General features: G+C 42.5%; 1 protein-coding gene across 1 annotated transcript; it reads right to left on the bottom strand.

Annotated features, from left to right (window-relative positions):
- Positions 1-883: 883 nt before the first annotated feature.
- kcnk3a (potassium channel, subfamily K, member 3a) lies at positions 884-14,711 on the bottom strand. The gene is made up of 2 exons (XM_085937721.1): positions 14,429-14,711; positions 884-3,057 (listed from the first exon to the last, which is right to left on the bottom strand). Exons 1-2 carry the CDS (start codon positions 14,709-14,711, stop codon positions 2,150-2,152), a joined length of 1,191 nt encoding a protein of 396 aa, XP_085793847.1. The 3' UTR covers positions 884-2,149.
- Between the last annotated feature and the right edge of the window lie 5,402 nt (positions 14,712-20,113).

Below are 20,113 nucleotides of genomic sequence, written 5' to 3'. Positions count from 1 at the left end.
GGCATTGTTTACATAAAGCACGATCGATGGATTTAATGAATTGGAGTGACACAGATGGTTTGATAAACGTGTTATTTATGTAATACTTACTTGAATAACTGAATGTTATGTCAGGCCCGTTCTCAGCTCCTCGTTTGTGTATATGTCACATTAGCATACCATATCGTATAGCCTGTTGTTGCTGGTTCATGTATGTTTTTGGTGTTGGATTTTGACAAATAAATTTGCCCCAAAAGTGCGACTTATACTCCGGTGCGACTTATATATGTTTTTTTTCACTTTATTGTGCGTTTTATGGCTGGTGCAACTTGTACTCCGGAGCGACTCATAGTCAGAAAATTACGGTATATATATGAAAATATATATAATATAATATATATACATTATATATATATATATATATATATATATATATATATATATATATATATATATATATATATATATATATATATATATATATATATATATATATATATATATTCATTAGAATTAAACATATAATTGGATCCTTTTATTTCAGTCCAATGTATATTACATTCTAATTTAGACACACCTGCCAGAACGTTGTCAATTATTTGGTGCATGGTGGAAGTACTGTGTTCAGGATATCGTTTTACACTTTAAATTTAATGTTACATATGCTTGGTTATCTCATCCTCCAAACAATTTGTGAACTTAAACCTTGAGTGGTGATTACCAGCAGGTTGTCGCAGATTGTAACCATAGCAACGGTCATTGCTAAAATACGTAATTCAAGTACTCACAAATTCCAGCAGTATTGAAGTGAGAAGTACAGAAATGAAGAGACAACTTGAACATATGAAACATTGTTTTAAACCAAAATGTTTTATTAGGAATAAAGAAAACTTATTTTGTTTACATATGGCTACACACATTATTGACTGCAAATTATCTCCAGGTTCAACCGTATTTTGCTGTCAGTCTGTATCTGCATGTAGAAAAATATAAATGTGTCCGAAATAAAATGTTTAGTGGAACATTGTAAAACCAACCACAACCAAACTATAGCAATAAAACGCATCACGGGGCTGAAGCGGAAAAGGACACTGTATGAAAACCTAAAATCGTCTGAAGTGTGTTATTTAAGCAATGTGCATGAGTTTCAAACGCTGAGGCCATTGATGATAATCTCTTATCATCACTAAAGCATATGTCTGTTTTAAATAAAAACAAAACAATTTGGTTTCTATAGAATAAGAAACAAATGTGCACTGACATCCAATGTTCCAAAGCAGACAACAATCTTCTAAGGTGCTGCAGTGAATTTGATATGTAAGTTTATAGGCAACAGCTACGATATCATAAAACATATTGACAAGCAACAAGTACATACAAGAGTCAGATGACGAGAGGAAACCAAAAAGATTGAATCAATACATTTGTATAAATCTCTGAGGTCCGATTGAAGGGATGGCAATGGCCAGTGGTTGAAACACGAGTGTCTCATAAATCCATGTTTGATTTGCAACAATCATTCTTAACTTTAACATAAAGTATCTTTGAGAAACAAAGGACGAAGCCGGTTGAAAAATTTGGCTTGAACATAACACAAAGGAAAAGACACTCACTACAATTACTGAAAAAACAACAGTTAAGGTGTTCAAATATATACACATTTTTAATGTGTACAACATATTAATCTGTATTGATATAAGAAAGATGATATTTACATGTCATATCATAGCAAAATCTCAGTGTCTAAGCAAAGATCTTTAACAAACGTAACGTTCGTTTATATCAATAGGAGCCATTGTTGTAAAATTTTTAATCAATGCTTCATTTTTTTAATTGTGGCTCATCCACACGTCCACAAATAATTTTGGGTTGAGTGGGACATTGATCGAACGTGAGTACAATATATTTTTTCTTATTTCAAGCATGGTTTGGGCATGGGTAGAACATGCACAAGATCCACAGGTAGGCTTGAGCCCCCGACCTCAAAACGGTGAGGAAGACGGGCTAATCTCTTGCCTGACTTAGAGGCTGACTTGTGCTTAGTGTTTGGAGCCTAGACTGCTTGGACATCACCACCTGGGAGTCTCAACACTAAAGTTGTCCCCTCCATGTCCGGAGCTGGCATGCTTCTTTTACCACAGGTAAATTTCAAGTGGGTTTAAGATTATGCCTAGATGGAGCATCTTCGTTTGTTGAGTCTCCTGTACACGCTGATGCTGTGAAGACCCGTAGACACGGAGCTAATACCCGAGTGGGGCTGCAGACTGCACATACAGCCATTGGAGTGAAGCGGGTTGGAGAAGGATTGTCCCTGCTCCATGTAGCTGTCCGAATTGGAGAGGTCACGTGGGATGATCATCGGGACGGAGTACTGCAGCTTCTCTCGGCTTTTGTACCAAAGGCAAGAACACATGGACTGGAACTGTAGAACCTCGGCATAAACATTGCGCAGTCCCCGGCTGGCCGCTCCTCCGCCGCCGCTTCCTCCGCCACATCCCGACGCCGTGGAGGAAGGGGATGCTTGGTCCGTCACACAGTGCATGTGTCTGCCGACCTGGCCATTATGAGCCAGTAGGGCCCTCTGCTCGGCATCCCTTTTCTCATCCTCAGCGTTCATGGTCATGAAGCGGAGGACAGCTAAGTTGAGGAAGGCTCCAATCACAGCCAGGCCAGTCAAGATGTAGATGAAGCTGAAGGCCACGTAATCCAGCTTGGTCTGCAGAGCATGGTCGTTCTGCAGCGCCACGTAGTCCCCAAAACCGATAGTGGTGAGAGTGATGAAGCAGTAGTAGAAAGCGTGAAAGAAGGTCCATCCCTCAAATTGAGAAAACGCAAACGCCCCTGCGCACAGCGTACTCATGCAGGATATAAAACCCACCGTCACCATGTTGAACATGGAAACCTCAGTTCGCCTCATGCCGAGGCATTTCTTCAGGCGATGGAGAAGAAACCTCACAAATGTGTTGATGCGTTCGCCCACACTCTGGAACATGACCAGGGTGAGAGGGATGCCAAGGAGGGCATAGATCATGCAGAACGCCTTCCCTTCATCTGTGCTGGGGGCAGCGTGACCATACCCTGTGAGACAGGGACAAAGAGACTCTGTTACTGGCGCAGAACTAATTCAATCCACTGGAGGCTGTGAGAGAGTCAGAAAGACTGTAAAAGAGTCAAACCTGGTCAAAGCTAATTTGTATTCTCTCCATACGTCTTCAGATCAGTTCAAAAACTTAATTTTGCAACAGCAGAATGAAATTGGAGATGAGAATGCACAGCAGTGTGGCGCCAATGGCCAAGTACTGATGTCATGTACAGCAGAGAGAGTTTAAATAATTCATTGCCAATTGTTCTCTGTGGAGTGGCCTCACCTAATCAGTGCTTTTGCACCTAATTAGCCATTTGCAATTTTTCGCAGCTCATATGAAAAGGACACCTTAGGGTGTATCGCTTGTTATGTAAGGAGGGAGAGAGAGTGACAAAATGACCCTTTGTGCTTCTGCATAGTCCTCTCCAGTTTTATACATTCTGGATCATAAAGTCTGTCTGCCTGTCATTAGCTCTACTTCACATGAACTGCTTCTCAAGCATTGTAAATGTAAATGAAAAAGAGAATCATATTTATTTGAAATTAGTTGGGACTTAATTATCTGTCATGGCTCATCATTTTTGTAAAAAAGTCAGTTTTTTAGTGGACTATTTCGGGTAGTAACTTTTTTTTGGAGTCATTATTTCCTTTTGTTTCGGAAGCTTTACTTCTTCTTCTTCTTTACTCCTACATTATGGTGATTGCCTCTACCTGTAATCCCAATCACCTGAGTATAAATATCATCTTGCATCCTGTTATGTCCAGGATCCACCTGTGTAGTCAACATGACTCTTCTGTGTCCATGCATTTTGTTTCTTGTGGTTTGTTTTGGCTGTGAGCTTTTGTTGCTTTTCTGTTGTTTTCTTGTCTTGTTTTTTCCCTCAGCTCTGTTGCCATCTTCTGGTGGTGTTTCATATTCCTTGTTGAGCAAACTGTCATTTTTTTCCATCCCTGTCACAGTCTGTACGATTCTTATCCCTGTCATTAGCTAGTCCAAAGTCAGCAATAGGTTCACCTTCATAGCTCAGACAATCAATTTCCAAACAATTTTGTTCTTAATCGTTTATGGAAAATATATACCGACGTTCATGCAAAATTAACATGGTGATGCTGACACTTTTTCCCTATTTTCTTCAAATACAGTATGCATTTTCTTTTAAAAAAAAAAAGTGCTATCCTGGATTCTGTTCTTTTCCTTTTGCAAGAGCGGGAATAGCACAGTGTCTTAGGTGTGGCGCAGCTGTCATGAAATATCGACAGCACTGCGTCATCTGATTGACAGCGATGCTCTGCGACAGCAATCGCAGGAGCTGGACGTGATGAGACCCAGCGGTCCTACTGCTGTGTGTAAAACTGAAGAGGTCCACATCCTCTCCTCTAACCCGTTCTGCCTACAGTGAGAACGTTTTCATGTGACGGGAATTTTCTAGAGTAAAAATCACTTTTCCGAGCGTTAAACCCATCTCATTGTCTTGGTTTGTTATAAAGATTATCAACCGCCCAACCTGAGACTGAGGCTTGTCTCATCTCATAACCTCATTTTTGTAATTATCATATGAATGGCAATGGAAATTGCCTAGCATTTATGCTAAGAGGATTTTAAAAGATCGATTATGCAAAACTAACAAGCAGGAGAGGCTTAATGTCATCGAAGCACAGGTGTACCCGAGTCAACACATTCATCTGCCTCTCATTAGTGCTTGTACTGCTTTTGAGCCTTAAGGTGCATTTCATTTAAGATCCTTGGAGCACATAATTTTTCAGATAAGAGGGGAATGAAATCATGAAGAAAAATGTGCATGTTAAATTTGAAGAATTCTTTTAAATGTATTCCACATTTATCTCAGCAAATGGGTGCACATCTCTATTCTTAATTGATAATATAATCACGAACACTGAGTAAAAGCTTTCTTGTCTTGTCAGTGCTTGTTTGTCACGTATACTTGAAGACAAAACACCACCCACTGCAGCTCGTGTCTTTATTACACTCATTAATTAGGCAACTCCAAGTGTGTGCCTTCAAAAGACAATAAAAGAATGGTATCACATGAGTGGACATAAATTGGTTTGCTCTCAAGCACGTCATCCAATTCTATTTCTCATTGAGCATTTTGGGCCTTTTGAGATCAAAACAGAGTCCAGAACCTATTTATTAGGAACTCCATTGCAAAATTTGAAATGATGGTGCTATTTTGTTTCGTAGTGTCTCTTAATGTCTTCAGAAGTGGAAGTCGATCAGGCATGCACTGCCATGTTGGATAATACAAGGATCGACTTGAAACAGGGAGGTTCTTCTCTGTGTATAATTGCACCGGCGTAATTAAAGGATAGAGCATCTCATGTGACAAATGCGGTGTATACAATCGTAAAGGCAGGCTTCTTTTCGGAAGCTCAAAAACGTTTTAGCATTGTTTATGACTCAAGATGCCTATAAGGATTTCTTCTACGACATTTTTTCTTTTTTCTTTGTGGGGTGGCCCCTGGAACAGATGAATGGCATTTCCATTTATTTCAATGGGGAAAGATGATTCGTGATATGGGTGTGGTAACAGAAAGGTTTAACTTTTTCTCAGGGCACGACTGTGTAAATAATAGGTGGAGTAGGGTCTCTTTTTTTTATGGTGAATCTTGGTCCCTACAACAAAACTGGCAATGTTATTGGTGAGGTGCAGTCAGTTGAACGACTGCAATTTGAACGTCCAGGTGGTCTGGCGAGCGCAACATCCCACTTATCTACATTTACAACGCTCTTAAAAAGAACACATACATCATGAAATGTTCCGCACAAACGCAAACAAACACAAATTCATATCATTTTGGAATAGGCTGTCTTAGAGCGGGCTGCTTTTTTTTTTGCCACAGTTTGCTTTCATCTCCAGCTGTGGCAGGCCAAAGATATCAATGCCTGACCCTTCAGATTGTAACTCTGACCACAAAATGACAATTGCAAAAGATGACTATGATAGCAGATTTTCCCACATTTAGACAGACTTGGTCTCTTAATCACAGACACCTCCAACTCCACATAACCCCATTGTGTGTTTACTTTGGCACTTAAACACAGCTTTGGTCCCCGGAATCTCACTCCATTTTGTTTCTGACTTTTGACCTGAGCCTTTCTTGGCAGCTGCTACGAAAAGAGCATGTGGGCAAACAAAGTGAATTCGAGGAATATCATACGAAGAACAGAAAACCAAGCAAGCTTGTAATAGTTTACTCACAGAATGAAAGCACTAAACAAGCAGGCTAAAAAAAGTTAGCATCTGTCTAGTTTCATTTTAATTTGGTTTCAGAAATCCCTCCTCTAAAACATTCACACAAATATTCATAGATTCGTCTTCATGTGTCTAACCATTTAAGCTTCTGTTTTGTTCTCACCATAAAAATAAAACAAGGTCCGATTCCGTGCGTACTCCTCAGGTTCCTTTTTAGGGGATATGAAAAGAAAACTTGGCAGACGTTAAGTTTTCCATGAGCTCAGTAAGCACTCCAAGTGGAGTGTGAGATCTCGACGGGGGCTGACTAATTAAATAAATCACGTGATTTATGGAACTGATAGGTGTTGGATGCAAACTTGTTTTAAAAGTCACAGCTGGACCGAACGGTGGATGCACCGGATGGCGGGGCTAGTGAAGGGTCAATGAGGATAGGAAAGATGAAAGGACGTATGGGAGAGGTTTAGGAAGCATAGGAAAAAAACATCCTTAAGAGGTTTCTGTGTGGAGGTAGATTGGGGTCAAATGTTTTGTACTTGAAAAAACAAAACTTGTACTTGAAAAAATAAAACTTGAAACTGAAAATAAACATGTTGAGCTTGAAACTTGAAAAAGAAAAAATGTATTAAAACTAAAAAAAAATTAAGATGTCATTTTAAGATGTAAAGTTTTTTTGGAGTTGAAAATAGTTTGGCTTCCCTATGGTAAATTTTTTGAATGAACTATTTTATGTTCAGGTTTCATCGCCATTTATTTTTTAAGTTTTGAGGTCACATCTGGGCGGCTTGGCGGTCGGTGCTCTGGGTAGCACGTCCGCCTCACGGTTAGGAGGGTGTGGGTTTGATTCCACCTCCGGCCATCCCAAAATCATGCATGGTAGGCTGATTGAGCACTCCAAATTGCCCATAGATGTGAGTGCGAGCGAGGATAGTTGTTAGTCTCTGTGTGCCCAGCGATTGGCTGGCAACCAGTTCAGGCTATCCCCCGCCTCCTGACCGATGATGGCTGGGATAGGCTCCAGCACGCCCGCGACCCCCGTGGGGACAAAGCGGTTCAGAAAATGGATGGATGGAAGGTCACATCTTTTTTTTCAGGTTCAACTCTTGTTTTTTCAGATCCTGATCTTTTTTTCAGGTAACCTGTTCAAATTTGCTACACTCAATTTACATTTTCTGTGTCTTCCTGGGGGTGGGTTTTTATTATTTTATTTATTTTTTTAATACATTTTTCTGTTTTTCAAGTTTCAAGCTCAACACGTTGGTTTTCAGTTTCAAGTTTTATTTTTTCAAGTCGTACAAGTTTTGTTTTTTCAAATACAAAACATTTGACCCAAATCTACCTCCATATTTCTGGCATTGCCATGACGATGGAGGACTTGATCCTATATTCCATGTTTTAAGAATCAACAATGTTGATTTAGTGTAGCGATGGCAAAACAAACAAAATGTAACTTGATGGCCCATTTTGTCAAAAGCAAATATTTGAGTCATGGGCTTTTAAGAGGTCATCTCAAAAGCACCGGCGGGTCTGTTTCAAGTGCTCCATTTGGGCTTTCAAAATGCACCCATGTGGGCAGACCAGAGAGGAAAGTGTGACTAGTAAGAGAGTATGTTGTGCAATTAGATACTGGAATTTCAAAGCATTTCTTTTGTAACACTGCCAACACACAAAATACATGATATATTGAATCACAAGATGGCCGTTCCTGTGGTCCACGTGATCATTTGTGTCTCAACATTTTCTTATTTTACTTTTATTCAGACATTTTGTACCTCTGTCATCGCTCACCTGCTCCTAGCTGCGACCTGATCCAACAATGTTGAGCCTAAAATGTGTCCAGCAGCTTTTACGGAGTAGATGCTGTGTTCTAAACACACTGACATGCACTGGCAATGGCACACGACACACCGATCGGTGTCATTTACTTAATGAAAGTGTAAATGCAATATGGAAAAAGGCTGGATGAAAAAGGGACACCGAGAGGCCTGCTGATAAACATCAAAGCCCGCTGGCACAAATTACATTAAGCGGGAAGTGGAATTGGATGCATTGCATGGCCTTAAGGTTGTATCCGTTTACAGTTACAAAATATTTGAAGTATTATAAGTATTCGTACTGGGTTCCATTATTGACTGCCACCAATTTATCGTAATAGTTTTCGGAGAAAAAGTCAGAGTCAGTTTTAACAGCGTGTGCAGGTAATTTTAACACCTTTTTTTTTGTGGGCCGACCACTGCCTTGGGCAAAGCAGATGGCGAATGCTGGCAGACAGGGAGTGGAGCTGCTTCACCTCCACTCAATCTGCAGCTTCACCTTAGCAGACCAGGTCACTAAGGAACAGAGTATCTATGTGTGGTAAGACTTAATATCGATGCCATTATATGTAATGTATAATAAATGTTATGTTGTGGCTGATGAGAGAGGGTAATGCAAAAAGCATTCTGTTTCATAATGAATGGTGTAGGTCTCAACCAATTAGGATTCATATAAAATTGACATTTCCTGTTAGGGAAATTATTGAATGACAACGTTGAAGCTTATCTTATTTCCTCCAGTCCTATAAGTGGCAGTAAAGCACATTCCAGTGTCAACTTCCATGCACCCTTCTCAAAACGTCTGTTGATTTCATTATTTACTTTGGGTATAATTTTGCAAATTAAAAAAGTAACTCATAATGAAACAATTCCTCATGTACCTTTTGCATAGGTAATCATCCGAGGCAAGAAGTGGATAATTTGTCTGCAAGCCAAGAGAGTAAATTCAGGCTTATCTTCACATTTCAGCCCCCAAGTCGCTCCACACCTTCGAATACATTTACATTTAAAATTGATTTCTAAGCAACTATTGTAAAATTGTGGTGATTGCTTTGTGCACTCTGTCATCATTCGCCCCCGTAGCCTGTGGAAAGGAAACCGAGGAGTCATCCCGTGTGATGGTCGTGATATAGGTGTTACTTGAGAAAGCAAAATGCTCACAGTCTGTTGTTTTAGCCCAAGGTCATCAAAATGTTTGTATTTCTATTTTCACGCCTACCTAATGTGTACTCATAAACTTGGCGGCCCTCAAGGGTAAAAACTACTCACCTGCGACTGTTATTGCTATTATCATTAGGTGTGTGTGTGTGTGTGTGTGTGTGTGTGTGTGTGTGTGTGTGTGTGTGTGTGTGTGTGTGTGTGTGTGTGTGTGTGTGTGTGTGTGTGTGTGTGTGTGTGTCCACTTGATTCAGTTTGGCTTGTTGAGGTATTAGGTAGATGCTGAAGACAAATTGGAGAACAAATTCCCCTCGAAGACTGTATAGAATATAACCAAGCCAGCTGCACTCAATTGCTGCAGTCAGTCCAAATAACTCCAGTGCTGTGATCCATCCATTTTCTGAACCGCTTAGTCCCCACGGGGGTCGCGGGCGTGCTGGAGCCTATCCCAGCCGTCATCTGGCAGCAGGCGGGGGACACCCTGAACCGGTTGCCAGCCAATCGCAGGGCACAACCATCCGCACTCGCACTCACACCTAGGGGCAATTTGGACCGCTCAATCAGCCTAAACATGCATGTTTTTGGGATGTGAGAGAAAACCGGAGGACCTGGAGAAAACCCAGGCAGGCACGGGGAGAACATACAAACTCAACACAAGGAGTGGAATCGAACCCGCGTCCGCTGAACTGTGAGGCGGATATGCTAACCAGTGCTCCACCGATTATTTTATTTGATGTCTTGACCACCCACTTTGATATTGTTGGTGTTTATTTTTTTGAGGGGGGACTCCTGTAACCATAGCTCGCCTATCACTGAAATACTTTGGAGACTGTGCTCAGTGCGGCATATCGTACCCAGGGAGGAATTCTCCAATGTGGTCATGTGTGTGTGTATTTGCTTTCCATATCGTGCAGGAGACTTGTTGAATTTGTGTTTTGAGCCTTCAATTGTACAGGAGACATTTAGAATGTATTTTTGGGGTTTTAGAGGACGCTTTTGTGTTTAATATTCATTTGTATACACTTACGTTAGTTAGTGTGTATGAAAAGCTTCTATAGTAACTTTTATTCTGTGTATTGCGCAAAAAGTGCAATGACCATTGTCTCTATATATATTTGTTTTTGCATGTTTAATAAACAGAAGATGAAGCATCGTCAAAGCGGTCATTTTCCTTTTTTTCTATACGCAACATCCGGTGTAAAAAGTTTTCAACCGTCTGAACTACACGCTCGTGAGATAAATATGAAATATAATCATTAGTTGTGTGACTGGTGACTTATGTATACACATAAAACCATGCCTGCTTAAAAAGCTCCCATTTATTGAATTCATGACAGCTGTGTTTGTTTTAGAGCGCCAACAACTCATGCAATTTCACTCTTCCAGCAATTGTTTTACAAGAGCATCCGCATTTCCATCCTGCCCTTTTAAAGCTCCTTAACACAGATTTCTTAGCACTTCCTGTCTCTTGTCATTTACATTTTCATGACTTCAGTTCATCTTGTATCTTGTATAAAGGAATTCCCCCTGCAATTATTCCACTGTGTTACTATGAACCCTGAACATTTCTTGTAAACTCACCACAGCTTTAATCCAATCATTGTTCTGGGAATCATAACCAAAGTGTCTACGCACAACTCTCATTCCCAATACCTTTCCTTTTTCGGACCACGAGAGGCGAAAGTGCAAGACGGACGGCCATGTGAACGCAGAGGGAGGCTTGTGCACACAAAGCATCATGTTACATTCCTAGTGATGAGCTTCTTTTTGGAAAGTCAATGATGATTAGACAGAAATACAGTACGGTGAAAGGAAAGTACCAATGGCAATGCTATTGCTGCTACTACTACATAATAATAATAATATTAATAATAATAATAATAATCTTCTTGTCCTTTTGGCTTTTCTCCTCAGGGGTCACCACAGCAAAATAAATAAATAAATAAATAAATAAATAAATAAATAAATAAATAAATAAATAAATAATAATAATAATAATAATAATAAAAGTTCTTGGTTGCATCAAGTCATATTCCAGGGCATGAGACTCTAGGTATCCTTCCTTTCACATGAAAAAAAATAGAGTTCAGCAGAGCCAGTTACTTAGGATAAAGCTTATTCCTCATGTCCGTCATGAGGTGTATATTTATAACCCTGAATAGGGTCAGAAGGGGGCTTCAAGTTAAACCCAGTCATGTCTCACTACCGTGCTCTATTTGCTTTGGTTTAACTCCAATCACGATGATCCAGCCAGACCATGGAGTCTAATAAATACAAATGTTTTGTTTAGCCAGTCAGGCAACTTTCCATTCAGGCTGCGGAGCATAAAGCAGAGACGTGAGCCCGCTCGAGTGAGTCACGTGAGGTGAGCGGCGGGAACAAGGGGGGAGTCATTCCAGTCAAACATTATCGACTTTGATATACAGTACCTATGATTCACAACAGACCAGTAATAATTTCCATTGTGTCATACTTTCCGTGTAAAGGTAAAAAGGGCATCCAAGTGAGATGCAAAATGAGCTTGGAGCGCATTTAATAAATACGAAATACTCCAAAACGACCACGAGGATAAGTTGCATGACTTCAATGCTCGCAGGTGCTGCCCCAAATCTATTAACCAACAAAGCAGTGGTAACCTGCCAAGCCTTCTCATTGTCTCTCTCCATTAAACACATGAATAAACATCACAACCCGAGCAAATACATGACAATGCGACGTGAATCTCCTAAACCAAGAGAGACATGCAGCTTTGTTCTCAGAAAATTCATCTAAAATTGTAACTTTTATCAAACTGAACTTTGTGATGTCATGACACTCCAAGCAATACATGGATTTTTATCATTTCCAAATATTCCAAGACAGGTCAAATGTGAAGTAACAATTATTCAAGTAGACATTTTAAGATGTCTTTGGGAGCTCACACACAAACCGCTACAGTCATTTTATCCTTTGAGTGGCATCTCAGAGACAAAAGTGACTCAGAAACACGGAGGCCATTTATTCATTAACTGCAACAAATGTCATTTCATTCTCAAGGTCCATTGTGTCATTTCAAAGAGAGAACATCTGTTATTTCCAAAATATCCACATTATGTTGCGTCATCGTGGCTGCCCATCATCCGCAAGATGTCATTAGGTGGAAACTGGCCCGACTATGTGAGTGCAAAGATACAAGTATTCACGCCATTTATTCATTAACTGCAACAAATGTCATTTCATTCTCAAGGTCCATTGTGTCATTTCAAGGAGAGAACATCTGTTATTTCCAAAATATCCACATTATGTTGCGTCACCGTGGCTGCCCATCATCCGCAAGATGTCATTAGGTGGAAACTGGCCCGACTATGTGAGTGCAAAGATACAAGCATTCACGCTAATATTAATGAGGCCTGTCACCATTGTTTTGATTGGGACACTCATGGCCCAACAAAATGAACGGTGAGGTACAAAAACAAAAAAGAGGTTTTATTTGACACTATTTTTAACAATTCTCTGGTGGCATATGAAACAACCAACCTCATTAAGCAGCAGTTAAAAAATGATTTCAACAAAATCACAAACCTACAATGCCAGCAAATAATATCGAGTTTGCGCCGCATGCGGCCCCAAAAAACATCAACAGCAATTTATCTTGGCGGGGATGAATGAAGTCAACTAGCAATGAAATTGCAAACACAAAATCTGTGCCATCTCTAAAAAATAAGATGTGGTCAAAATATGTGCTACATATGAATAACTCAAATATCTCCCATGTTTTTGATCTGACGTATGTAGTGGACATCAGATAACAGCCAGAGGATGTGAACCATAAGTCACTTCTCATGTTTGTCCTCCACACAGTCGGCCCGACCTTCATGTGTCGTCGGCGATTCCCCCTAAGCCTTCATTTTTACCATATGACCCTCGCCAACACACATGGCGCGAGGCCGACCTGCAATCTTTAAGGCGTTTCCTGTTTTCAAACTGAGTTGTAAATGTAAAATGGATGCATGCATGATTTGTGTGATTTTATGTGATTCTCAGTCCTCACACTGACTTGGGACTAATGCGTAAGACCTCATTTCTAAAATGACTGTGTTATAACTTCAAAGAATATCCCACAGAAAATTAGCTCCAGGTCTATTTTTATATATTGGCTCTTGGTTATGCTCAGGAAGATTGGAATAAAATGCTTCAGTGTGGTCATTTTGACAGTAGGTCATTGTGGCTTGAGCTTGAGTGAGTACAGTGAGTACAGCCTCAAACTGTGAGCCACAAGGCCAACTGTCAGGCTCTGGTGTTCTCATTAATATTTAATGGCAGCTTGGAACACTGATCGTTGCTTGTTTGTTTGCAGCAGCCTTAGAGTCCACACTTACAAAAGACCCGCGTCTGGTTGGGTTAAAAGTCACAGATCAGTTCCTTTTTGACGTTTACACATAAGAAGATGCTGAAGAATAAAGGAAATAACACATAAGGACAAATTCCCCATCTAAAGGTTTTACAAAGTTATGGAATTTGTGGCAAATTGTTATTTGGGTGTATTTAAAGAGAGACTGCAGCTGCAGCACATATTTTTTTCTTTAATGTCCCCCCTCCCTGCTGTAATTCATCCGAAAATACTCCCAGCTCAATAAGCGCTAATGTGTTCTCTATTTATAAAGGTGTCTCAAGGTGTTAAGCCCGGAAAAACATATTTGCATTTGCTGCAGTTCAACATGCGTGTATAATGTTTTTATTTCATGACATTCACAATTTCAGAGATGACGGGACAGATTTGAGACTTTAGTTTTATTGATTTATTTTTTATCAAATTCATTTGTGTTTCAATTTTATGTTGGCATGAGTGAGTACCATCTTAAGTACTTATATTGGGGGGTTTTGTTAGTCAATTATGCATATATTAATTGTTTATATCATTACTTTTAATTGTTATTCCTTATGGGACTAGGCTATTAATGTTTAGATTTTTATTTCTTTTTATTTATTAAGACGACTGGATTTCTGCTCCAATGCTTTGAATCACTGTAGTGGCTCCATGATGTGTTGCAAGCGGACATCTGTGGTGCGTAGTGTTCATGTCATGAGTTTGTTTTAAAGCTCACGTGTTTAAAAGCATGTTTTATGAAATCTACTTATTGTTGCCCCGTGTGCCGCAACTCAACAAGTCCATCCCTCTGAAAACGCGGTTGACTTACCTATGGTGGTGATCACAGTGATGGCGAAATAAAAGGACCCGGCGAATTGCCACTGCACTCCGGCTTTATGTGGCTTGAGTTGCAGCACAACCTTCTCCAGCTTGTCAAAGTCCCCCGCGGACAAGTTAAAGGTGTGGAGCAGCTCGGCCCGGCGGAGGGACACCTCTCGCCTCTGGCTCGTCTCCGTTTGCGACTCCAGCACGCCGAAAATCGCCGCGCCCACGAGCAGGTAGGTGAGGGTGCAGACGATGAGTGCCAGGGTACGCACGTTTTGCCTCTTCATGGCTGCTGCGTGTCAGGGGGTCTGGCCGAGAGCGAGCGCTGATCTGGATGACGGGGAGCTGGGCTGGTTCATGGTTGTGCTACTCTTCTGGGGGTGGGGGTGGGGGCGAGTTCCGTCTTGTACTTTATGAGGCGGGAGCTGTCCCTTCAGCACCACTTCTGCCTCCACGTAGCAACTCCCCACCCCTTGCCTCATAAGACCCCCCCCCCCCCCCCCAATTTATTTTTTATTATTTTGCACTCAGGATTTTTTTTTACCAGGGTTATTTTCATTGGAAAATCCCCTACATTAAGATTTTTCTTTTTTTTTTTGTCAATAAAGCATAAAGCGCTATAGTCAATCTTAAAATCCACACCATGAGTCATTTCCAGGAATAGCTCTTATTTCAACAATCAGGTCAGTCAAGTCAACTGTGACTGAGCCCACCTAAATCCTCCAATCACATGCTGGATTTTTGTAGGCACCCGCCCAATCAATACATTGATTAATCCATGACGCTTTGATCTCGAAATAAGCTTTGAAAGCACCCCTGTCACAACCAACGTATACTTGCTTCATTCCTGAATACACTTTCACTTACAATTCCATTGTGCATGTAGAGTAACTTTAAGAAATATCATTGAGTTGTTAATGCACAGCACGGTACGTTTTGCAGTTGTCAACAGTGCTTGAGGTTTCTGAGACTTCTCTGGCTGGAGAGCACATTATGTAATGACATCATACAGTATGAGGACACCCTTGAGCCAAAACCAACGAGACAGAAGCCATCAAAGTCCCTCGGTCCTCATTCCACGAGTCTTGACCCCGCCTTCTCTAGAGTAGCAAAGCATTCTGGGAAGGCCGCCTGCCCTTCAGCTTCCACATCGCCCGCAGCTTCCTGCTGACATTCAATTAAAGACTCTTTTGCCCTGCCTTCATAACTGTGTGGCTACTCTTGTTGTTAGTTGATAATTATTGGTGGCTAACATTCATCCAATTCCAGCTAATTCTGCTTATTAGCCTTGTTTATTGTCACCCCGATGAGCGAGGTACACCTGCACTGTGGCAGATAATCATGGAGCTCATTTGGAATGCTTGAAAAGTCGAGCATGTGGCTCACCGAAGGGCACAACCCCCCCCCCCTCCCAAAAAAAAACCTCATGCATGAAATGAACTCATTTAATTCTCCTGAATTAAACTTTTAACACATAAATTGATTAATAGTTCATCATTCCAAATCCATAAATATAAACATTGTTCATGCAGTGCTAATGAGGTACTTTATAAATATTGAAATTTATTTTTTATTATTGACTGGCTATGAGGCATCAATTAACTTGGAAAATGTCCCAATGCAAAACTGCTTTAAAAAAAAAAAAATTGTCACCTGTCTGTTGCACTCCTTGGGGGTCCAAGGAGTCCAAAGTGAGCTGGGCGGCGGCCAAAGGCGGGGAGAACCTTGGCGGTCCGATCCCCGGCTGCAGAGGCTGCCTCTAGGGACATGAAATGTCACCTCTCTGGCTGGAAAGGAGCCCGAGCTGGTGTGTGAGGCAGAAAGGTTCCGACTAGACATAGTGGACTTGCCTCCACACATAGTTTTGGCTCTGGTACAAGCCCTCTGGAGAGGGGATGGACTCTCTTCCACTCTGGAGTTGCCCATGGTGAGAGGCGTCAAGCAGGTGTGGGCATACTTATTGCCCCCCGGCTGGGCGCCTGTACATTGGGGTTCACCCCGGTGAACGAGAAGGTAGCCTCCCTCTGCCTTCAGGTGGGGGGACAGGTTCTGACTGTAGTTTGTGTCTATGCACCAAATGGCAGCTCAGATTACCCACCCTTCTTGGAGTCCCTGGAGGAGGTGGTGGAGAGCGCTCCTTCTGGGGACTCCATCGTTCTACTGGGTGACTTCAATGCTCACGTGGGCAATGACAGAGAGACCTGGAAGGGTGTGATTGGGAGGAACGCCCCCCCCCCAATCTGAACCCGAGCCGTGTTCTATTGTTGGACTTCTTTGCTCAATGTTCTATAATGAACATAACATAACATAACATAACATAACATAACATAACATAACATAACGTGGGTTATTTGCTTATTTCTTATTCATCGCCCTTGTCTATTCGTTTTTACTCTTTGTGGTATTTGCTTGTATGTGTTGTGTAATGTGTCTAGTCACCGTGGGACGGTGGGAAACGTAATTTCGATTTCTTTGTGTGTCTTAACGTGAAGAAATTGACAATAAAGCAGACTTTGACTTTGACTTTGACTTTTGACCATGTTCAAGCATAAGGATGTCCAGGTGTGCACTTGGCACCAGGACACCCTAGGCCGCGGTTTGATGATCGACTTTGTAGTCGTGTCATCGGATTTGCGGCCACATGTTTTGGACACTCGAGTGAAGAGAGGGGCGGAGCTGGCAACTGATCACCACCTGGTGGTGGGTTGGCTCTGATGGTGGGGGAAGATGCCTGGCAGACCCAAACGCTCTGTGAGGGTCTGCTGGGAACGTCTGGCAGAATCCCCTGTCAGGAAGAGCTTCAACTCACACCTCCGGCAGAGCTTTTCCCACGTCCCGGGGGAGGCGGGGAACATTGAGTCCAAGTGGACCATGTTCCGCGCCTCCATTGTTGAGGCAGTCGACCGGAGCTATGGCCGTAAGGTCGTTGGGGCCTGTCGTGGCGGCAATCCCCGAACCCGCTGGTGGACACCGACGGTAAGGGATGCCGTCAAGCTGAAGAAGGAGTCCTATCAGGCCGTTTTGGCCTGCAGTACTCCGGAGGCAGCTGACAGGTACCGGATGGCTAAGCGGAACGCGGCTTCGGCGGTTGCTGAGGCAAAAACCCGGTCGTGGGAGGAGTTTGGTGAGGCCATGGAGAATGACTTCTTTCCTCAGCCTGCCTGGTAAGGTCTATTTGGAGGTGCTGGAGAGGAGGGTCCGTCGGGAGGTCGAACCTCGGATTCAGGAGGAGCAGTGTGTCTTTCGTCCTGGCCATGAAACAGTGGACCAGCTCCACACCCTCGGCAGGATCCTCGAGGGTGCATGGGAGTTCGCCCAACCAGTCCACATGTGTTTTGTGGACTTGGAGAAGGCGTTCGACCGTGTCCCTTGGGAGATTCTGTGGAAGGTGCATCGGGAGTACGGGGTGCCGAGCCAACTGATAAGGGCGTTTCGGTCCCTGTATCACCGATGCCAGAGTTTGGTCCGCATTTCCAGCAGTAAGTCGGGTTCATTCCCAGTGAGGGTTGGACTTCGGCAAGGCTGCCCTTTGTTACCGATTCTGTTCATAATTTTTATGGACAGAATTTCTAGGCGCAGCCGAGGCGTTGAGGGGGTCCGGTTTGGGGACCTCAGCATTGCGTCTCTGCTTTTTGCAGGAGAGGTGGTGCTGTTGGCTTCTTCAGGCCGTGATTCTCCAGCTCTCACTGGAGCGGTTCGCAGCCAAGTGAGAAGCGGTCGGGATGAGGCTCAGCACCTCCAAATCCGAGTCCATGGTCCTCGGTCGGAATGCCCTCTCCGGATCGGGGATGAGATCCTGCCCCAAGTGGAGGAGTTCAAGTATCTTGTGGTCTTGTTCACGAGTGAGGGCAGGATGTAGCGCGAGATCGACAGGCGGATCGGTGCAGCGTCGGCAGTAATGACTCTGCATCGGTCCGTCGTGGTGAAGAGAGAGCTGAGCCAAAAGGCAAACCTCTCAATTTATCGGTCGATCTATGCTCCTACCCTCACCTATGATCACGAGCTATGGGTCGTGACCGAAAGATCGAGATCCAGGATACAAGCGGCCGAAATGAGTTTCCTCCGCAGGGTGTCCGGGCTCTCCCTTGGAGATAGGGTGAGGAGCTCGGTCATCCGGGAGAGACTCGGAGTAGAGCCGCTGCTCCTCCACATGGAGAGGAGCTAGATGAGGTGGCTCGGGCATCTCATCAGGATGCCTTCTGGACGCCTCCCTGGGAAGGTGTTCCGGGCATGTCCCCCTGGTAGGAGACCCCGGGGATGACCCAGGCCGCGCTGGAGAGACTATGTCTCTCGGCTGGCCTGGGAACGCCTTGGGATCCCCCGGGATGAGCTGGTTGAAGTGGCTGGGGATAGGGAAGTCTGGGAGTCCCTCCTAAAGCTGCTGCCCCCGTGACCCGACCCCGGATAAGCGGAAGAAGACGGATGGATGGATGGATGGATGGATGGATGGATGGATGGATGGATGGATGGATGGATGGATGGATGGATGGATGGATGGATGGATGGATGGATGGATGGATGGATGGATGGATGGATGGATGGATGGGGGTCCTTTTTTTATTATTTAACCTTTATTTACCCAGGCAAACAATTAAGACCAAGTTCTTATTTACAACTGCAACCTGACCCAAAGAACAATGGTACTTTGAGGGGGATGGGAATAGAGTGCTAAAAAATAAATCAATACATAAAACAAGGTTATATAAATACAAAATCAAAATAAAGAACAACAACCAAGAACAATAAAACTGTACAATATAACAACATATTTAAACTACCCAGCTGCAAGAGTCGGTTAAAACTTGTTGCAATTTTTGTTTGAAAACTGTAAATGATGTGATGACAGTAAATTTAAGGGTATTTTGCAAAGTATTCCAGTCATAAACTGCAGAGAAATGGAAGGCGTTTCGACCGAAAACTGTACGTACCTTGTGTATGGTGAATTTAATAAGATTACTGGACCTTAGATTGCGGGAACAATGATGACGGTGCAGGAAGGAGGAGAGATAGGGACGTGACATCCCGAGTATGGATTTGTAAATGAGGTGAAACCAATGGTGAAGTTGTCGGGTATGGAGTTAAAGTCAAAGTCAAAGCCTGCTTTATTGTCAATTTCTTCACATGTTAAGACACACAAAGAGATCAAAATTACGTTTCCCACCATCCCACGGTGACTAGACACATTACACAATACATACAAGCAAATAGCACAAAGAGTAAAAACAAGAAGGCACAAACAACGAATAGATAAGAGTGATGAATAAGTAATAACCAAATAACCTAAATAAATAAATAATAGATAAATAAATAGATGATTAATAGGAGCAAAATGGAGCAAGTGTGCATACAGCAGACAGCCAGAATATAGCGCAAAAGTACAGGACATTATGCAGGACACCGAGGGTGTAGGGGAGAGAGAGTTCAGGATCCTGACAGCCTGGAGTATGAAGATATTTGTAACAGTTTACAAACTCGAATTCAGTGCCATCTGCACAAAATATTTTAGGGGCATTGTTGGGAGCACGAGACCGGTTGAAAATTATGCATTTGGTTTTCTTAGTATTAAGAAGGAGATGGAGATTATGGAAATATTTTTCAACGGAGGTGAAGCTAAGTTGTAATGAGGATGCTGCAGAATGGAGAGAAGGACCTTCAGAGTATAAGATAGTATGTCTGGGGGATTTTTATA

Source organism: Syngnathus leptorhynchus, chromosome 18 (assembly GCF_054491065.1).
Source record: "Syngnathus leptorhynchus isolate UIUO chromosome 18, UIUO_Slep, whole genome shotgun sequence".
NCBI lineage: Eukaryota > Metazoa > Chordata > Actinopteri > Syngnathiformes > Syngnathidae > Syngnathus > Syngnathus leptorhynchus.
The sequence above is the reverse complement of the archived record's forward strand: the minus strand, read 5'-3'. Positions and strand labels throughout refer to the sequence as shown.